Here is a 7,500-nt window from a genome sequence, read left to right as displayed (position 1 = left end):
GTACCAGGGCTGTTTGCCGTAGGTGAAGATCTCCCAAAGCACCACGCCCAGGCTCCACACGTCGCTTTCGGTGGTGAATTTGCGGTACATGATGCTCTCCGGGGGCATCCAACGGATGGGTAACATGGTGTGCCCACCCACCTGCACACCAAAAAACATCAACAAACATCGGTTATCGCCACACACACGTGATCGCTAACATACAATCAATAAGAAACTGATCTTAACGATAATAATGCTCAACAAACTAAATCAGGAGACAGTACGGAACACTGACATTAATCATGGTTGCCAATTAACTTGAGTATTATGGGTTTGTTTCAGGGCATTAATAATAATGTGTTAGACTATGGTTATAAGTCTATACAGTGTGGTGTTTAGTGTAATTAGAATATCATTGTACGGTGTTCTTCCAAAGGTAAGATAATTCAATTTTACGAGGAGTTCCACCTAAGGGAGCTGAGAGCTCACTTCAACCATTCCTCATTGCCTGCACCTCCATAACTACGTGACACTTAACTGTCATATTGTAACGCCTAATGACAAGGCCATTAAAATAACTACAATACATTAAAATAGCTACAATCATGGCAATAGTTCACTATACCAGAACACTTTACTGTACTACCATTTACTAAACCAGTGCATTTCGAAATATTCTTTTCATATTAATTTTACCTACGTACACGGCACAGCGAGATAAATAGTACTGGGCAAGGTAAACGCAACGCCGGTGAAAAAACAGCAGGAAACTAGAGATGGGTCTATCCTACTCGGGAAAACTATTTTCTTGGGAAAACACAGCCGCGGGGCGAGCTGGACATAGCCCCATGGTCTTCATTGTGTGGTGTGTGTGGTGCATAACCAGAGAGGGTAAACAAACGTCCATATTACAGAGTAGTCAGTGAGTGAGAACTGCCCCTTTTAACGTGTGCTATGATAAGTTATGTTATCTAATTAAGTAACTGTGTCCATTTCATGAGATTTAGAGGTTTGTTTTACCATAAGGGTGTGTCAGGTTTGTGGGCTCAGGAACGCATAGAAATGTTTTACCCTTGAAATGAGTGATAGTTATGTTTTTGTCACGAGAATTTGCTTTATGAAGGGTTTCATAAGTGTCAGTACAACTCAGTGGAAGACTTTAAACCACTACTGCAACAAACAACACCACTACTGCTATGAATACTACTACTACTACTACTACTACTAATAATAATGATAATAATAATAATAATAATAATGATAATAATAATAATAATAATGCTGATGAAACAGCAACAACAACAACATAAATAAGAAGAAGAAGAAGAAGAAGAAGAAGAAGAAGAATGCTGTTGTTGTATAATAGTAGCATTGAGCTAAAGTATTAAAATAGCATATATTACCATCACAGTGTCATCACATGAGCCAATATGAATAGTTATAATATAACATTAATAATCATTAACAAACATGAATATTCGTTAATAAACAGCTATGTACAGACAGCAGGGAAAGTGGGAGAAGACTGCACAGGTCAACAGACACATTTTTCCCCCTTTTGTTTTGTCCTCTGAAAGGATTTTCAAGCATTCTCCGACAGCCAATCGAAAGAGCGTCTCCAAGGTAACAGGTGAGCAATCTTAGGGGCCTGAGCAGTCAGGGTGGGGGTCCTAAGTGCTCCGTCTGTCCTGGGGGAGGAGGTTGTGTGGGGGGGTGGCATGGCTTTGACAGGTTCTTACGACCTCCTAAGGCCTCATTTCATTTGTTAGCATTTTTCTCTCCCCCCCCGGCCCCCCCCCCCCGGCCCCCACATGCTTTGGTTTTGAAATATTAATTTAGCACTTGTAGGGCCGAGTGTTCGAGTGTTTATGGTAGAGATGAGCTTTAGCTGCGGATTAATTGTTTTAACATACTCATGAAATGAGCTCATGAAATATTAAGAAACTAAAGCTTTCAGAAGCTTTTCAGGCCACTGACAGAGTGCACTGCAGAGTTTTGCACACGCACACGCGCACGCACACACACAAACACACACATGCACACACACACACGCACACACATGCACACAAGCACACGCACACACAAATACACATACAAACACACACACACACTCACACACGCACACGCACATGCGCGCACACACACACGCACATGCGTGCACACACACACACACACACACACATACACATGCGCACACACATACACATGCTTTTTTCATGCTGTTCTTCTCCATAACACTGACTTAATCATCTTTTCTGAGAATACAGATTTCATCTCTGTAAATGCTAAAAGTCCAACAAAGATCTTGAATTTAAATACAAATTTGCATAAAAACAAAACAAAACAAAAAACTCATCAGTAACAATTCAGTTGTTTCTGCTTAAAACTGATGATATTTGACTCTGTTTAGTGATATTTGGATATACTGAGTGAAAGTGGCTACAGAAACATCCGGAAAATAGGGATATACATAAGAGAGGGCGAAAAGTGCCCGGGGCTGGGACAGAGCAGGGACAGTACTGGTTCTGTGTGCTATAGAACAAGTCTGGGCAGAGGTTTGTGACAATCCTGAGTTTCACTCAGCACTTCTCAGCCAAGACTCCTCCCTCCAGACACAGGGTTTTGAAAGCCAGCTGTTTCTATGGCAACTGATGTTCTATAGGACTAATCAATGCTTCACTCGAAAAACACTCACTCACTCACCCACTCACACATACACATACACATACACACACACACACACACACGCTCATTCATACTCTTAGGGCGACATACACGCACATAGACAAATGCACTCTCTCGGTCTTTCTTTCTCTCTCTACCTCTCGCACACACACACACACACACACACACACACACTCTCTCATTCATACTCTTACAGAGACATACACACACATAGACAAATGCACTCTCTCTCTCTCTCTCACACACACACACACACACACACACTCATTCATACTCTTACAGAGACATACACACACATAGACAAATGCACTCTCTCACTCTTTCTCCCTCTCTCTCTCTCTCTCACACAGACACACACACACACACACACACACACACACAGAGAGAACAGAAGAGAGAAATGCCTCCTGACATGCGTCAGAATTGCAGATCAGAGAGTCAGTGCTGTTGTGATGTAAGTGAGGTTGAGTAACTGAGCCCGATGCTCAGACTGTGCTACAGACACTAAGGAATGATATGAGCCTATGGTTATCATTAAAACCTATTGTCTGTCCCTCTGTCTGTTATGGTTATCATTAAAACCTATTGTCTGTCCCTCTGTCTGTTATGATTATCATTAAAACCTATTGTCTGTCCCTCTGTCTGTTATGATTATCATTAAAACCTATTGTCTGTCCCTCTGTCTGTTATGATTATCATTAAAACCTATTGTCTGTCCCTCTGTCTGTTATGGTTATCATTAAAACCTATTGTCTGTCCCTCTGTCTGTTATGGTTATCATTAAAACCTATTGTCTGTCCCTCTGTCTGTTATGGTTATCATTAAAACCTATTGTCTGTCCCTCTGTCTGTTATGGTTATCATTAAAACCTATTGTCTGTCCCTCTGTCTGTTATGGTTATCATTAAAACCTATTGTCTGTCCCTCTGTCTGTTATGATTATCATTAAAACCTATTGTCTGTCCCTCTGTCTGTTATGGTTATCATTAAAACCTACTGTCTGTCCCTCTGTCTGTTATGATTATCATTAAAACCTACTGTCTGTCCCTCTGTCTGTTATGATTATCATTAAAACCTACTGTCTGTCCCTCTGTCTGTTATGATTATCATTAAAACCTATTGTCTGTCCCTCTGTCTGTTATGATTATCATTAAAACCTATTGTCTGTCCCTCTGTCTGTTATGGTTATCATTAAAACCTACTGTCTGTCCCTCTGTCTGTTATGGTTATCATTAAAACCTACTGTCTGTCCCTCTGTCTGTTATGGTTATCATTAAAACCTACTGTCTGTCCCTCTGTCTGTTATGGTTATCATTAAAACCTATAGTCTGTCCCTCTGTCTGTTATGGTTATCATTAAAACCTATAGTCTGTCCCTCTGTCTGTTATGGTTATCATTAAAACCTATAGTCTGTCCCTCTGTCTGTTATGATTATCATTAAAACCTATAGTCTGTCCCTCTGTCTGTTATGATTATCATTAAAACCTATAGTCTGTCCCTCTGTCTGTTATGGTTATCATTAAAACCTATTGTCTGTCCCTCTGTCTGTTATGGTTATCATTAAAACCTATAGTCTGTCCCTCTGTCTGTTATGGTTATCATTAAAACCTATAGTCTGTCCCTCTGTCTGTTATGATTATCATTAAAACCTATTGTCTGTCCCTCTGTCTGTTATGATTATCATTAAAACCTATTGTCTGTCCCTCTGTCTGTTATGATTATCATTAAAACCTATTGTCTGTCCCTCTGTCTGTTATGATTATCATTAAAACCTACTGTCTGTCCCTCTGTCTGTTATGATTATCATTAAAACCTATTGTCTGTCCCTCTGTCTGTTATGGTTATCATTAAAACCTATTGTCTGTCCCTCTGTCTGTTATGATTATCATTAAAACCTACTGTCTGTCCCTCTGTCTGTTATGGTTATCATTAAAACCTATAGTCTGTCCCTCTGTCTGTTATGGTTATCATTAAAACCTATAGTCTGTCCCTCTGTCTGTTATGGTTATCATTAAAACCTATTGTCTGTCCCTCTGTCTGTTATGATTATCATTAAAACCTATAGTCTGTCCCTCTGTCTGTTATGGTTATCATTAAAACCTATTGTCTGTCCCTCTGTCTGTTATGATTATCATTAAAACCTATAGTCTGTCCCTCTGTCTGTTATGGTTATCATTAAAACCTATTGTCTGTCCCTCTGTCTGTTATGATTATCATTAAAACCTATTGTCTGTCCCTCTGTCTGTTATGATTATCATTAAAACCTACTGTCTGTCCCTCTGTCTGTTATGATTATCATTAAAACCTACTGTCTGTCCCTCTGTCTGTTATGATTATCATTAAAACCTATAGTCTGTCCCTCTGTCTGTTATGGTTATCATTAAAACCTACTGTCTGTCCCTCTGTCTGTTATGATTATCATTAAAACCTATAGTCTGTCCCTCTGTCTGTTATGATTATCATTAAAACCTATTGTCTGTCCCTCTGTCTGTTATGATTATCATTAAAACCTACTGTCTGTCCCTCTGTCTGTTATGATTATCATTAAAACCTATTGTCTGTCCCTCTGTCTGTTATGATTATCATTAAAACCTATTGTCTGTCCCTCTGTCTGTTATGATTATCATTAAAACCTATTGTCTGTCCCTCTGTCTGTTATGATTATCATTAAAACCTATTGTCTGTCCCTCTGTCTGTTATGATTATCATTAAAACCTACTGTCTGTCCCTCTGTCTGTTATGATTATCATTAAAACCTATTGTCTGTCCCTCTGTCTGTTATGGTTATCATTAAAACCTATAGTCTGTCCCTCTGTCTGTTATGATTATCATTAAAACCTATAGTCTGTCCCTCTGTCTGTTATGATTATCATTAAAACCTATTGTTTGTCCCTCTGTCTGTTATGATTATCATTAAAACCTATTGTTTGTCCCTCTGTCTGTTATGATTATCATTAAAACCTATTGTCTGTCCCTCTGTCTGTTATGATTATCATTAAAACCTATAGTCTGTCCCTCTGTCTGTTATGATTATCATTAAAACCTATTGTCTGTCCCTCTGTCTGTTATGATTATCATTAAAACCTACTGTCTGTCCCTCTGTCTGTTATGGTTATCATTAAAACCTACTGTCTGTCCCTCTGTCTGTTATGATTATCATTAAAACCTATTGTCTGTCCCTCTGTCTGTTATGATTATCATTAAAACCTATTGTCTGTCCCTCTGTCTGTTATGATTATCATTAAAACCTATTGTCTGTCCCTCTGTCTGTTATGATTATCATTAAAACCTATAGTCTGTCCCTCTGTCTGTTATGATTATCATTAAAACCTATTGTCTGTCCCTCTGTCTGTTATGATTATCATTAAAACCTATTGTCTGTCCCTCTGTCTGTTATGATTATCATTAAAACCTATTGTCTGTCCCTCTGTCTGTTATGATTATCATTAAAACCTATTGTCTGTCCCTCTGTCTGTTATGATTATCATTAAAACCTATTGTCTGTCCCTCTGTCTGTTATGATTATCATTAATACCTATTGTCTGTCCCTCTGTCTGTCTGTCTCTCTGTCTGTCAGTCCAGCTGTCTGCCTGTCTGTCTGTTCATCTATCTGCCTGCCTGCCTGTCTATCTGCCTGCCTGCCTGTCTGTCTGGCCATATGCCCCTTCCTCTGTCTGTCTGCCTGCCTGTTTGTCTGTTCGTCTATCTGCCCGCCTGCCTGTCTATCTGCCTGCCTGGCTGCCTGCCTGTCTGTCTGTCTATCTGTCTGTCTGTCTGATGGTGCTCCACTGTAGGTTCATTAAAAGCCTCTTCATTACTGTGACACTGTACACTGAGGGCAGGCGAGGATTTTTTATCTTTTTATATCTTAATCATTCTTTTTCTTCTTCTTTTTTCTCCAAAGTATGAATCAGATATTCCCTCTCTCCCTGGTTTTACCCTTTTTATTTAGTGTTCTTCTTATTTTGCCTGGGTTTTCTGCCTTTTTAAAAAAAAAAAAAAAGTTCTTTTATATATTTCTGCTGTGTGCACTTTCATTCCTGAGATTTCTCTCTGAACTTCTTCTCTACCTCCCCTAATTTGCCCCCTCCTTATCCATTCTCTCCCTCTGTCCCTCTACGATCTGAATGTGGAGCTGAATACTAATAAAACCTCTTTAGTGACTTTTTTTTTCCAGACGCTCTCTCTCATTCTCTAACTCTCTCTCTCTCTCTCTCTCTCTCTCTCTCTCTCTGATGGAACTGACACTCTGTGCCTTTTCGTACTGTTGCCATGGCATCATCCTTCATTCTCTTGCTCCCCCTCCCCCTCGCCCCCCTCCCAATTTCATCTGGAAAAAAAAAAAAACCCCAAACTCTCTGATGGACAGACAGGGAATTTCACTGTTGTCGCTCACTGATTCACACTGTACAGGATGTAAGCAGACAGAGAAACACAGACTTCTTTTATCTCTCTCTCTCTCCCTCCCTCTCTCTCTCCCTCTCTCTCTCTCTCCACACATACAAAATGGAGAACTCTCCAAACATTAGTGCAATGCGTTCACTGGCTCCTCTAAATGAAACTTCAAATGGTGCCTTCTTTCAGCTGTAATAGTAATAATAATAATAATAATAATAATAATAATAATAATACCAATAAATATAATAATACAATATAAAGTTCTTATTATTGTTTTCTTCTTTCTGTTCTTATTCTTAACGTTATATAATAAAATACATGTAAATAAACACAAATAATTTATAAAAACAAAGCTGGAGGAAAAAAAAACAGAAGGAAAGAAAAAGAAAAGAGAAAGATGTGAATAATGAGAAAGAAGAAGAGTAGAGCAGACCTG

General features: G+C 39.0%; 1 protein-coding gene across 1 annotated transcript in view; it reads right to left on the bottom strand.

Annotated features, from left to right (window-relative positions):
- ntrk2a (neurotrophic tyrosine kinase, receptor, type 2a) overlaps positions 1-7,500 on the bottom strand; it is a 44,775-nt gene that overhangs the window by 1,894 nt on the left and 35,381 nt on the right. The window contains exon 17 of the mRNA XM_030766506.1: positions 1-141. This exon is cut by the window's left edge and continues 18 nt beyond it. Coding sequence (XP_030622366.1) covers positions 1-141 — 141 coding nt within the window. The remainder of the gene's footprint in view (positions 142-7,500) is intronic.

This window comes from Chanos chanos, chromosome 1 (assembly GCF_902362185.1).
Source record: "Chanos chanos chromosome 1, fChaCha1.1, whole genome shotgun sequence".
Lineage (NCBI taxonomy): Eukaryota > Metazoa > Chordata > Actinopteri > Gonorynchiformes > Chanidae > Chanos > Chanos chanos.
The sequence above is the reverse complement of the archived record's forward strand: the minus strand, read 5'-3'. Positions and strand labels throughout refer to the sequence as shown.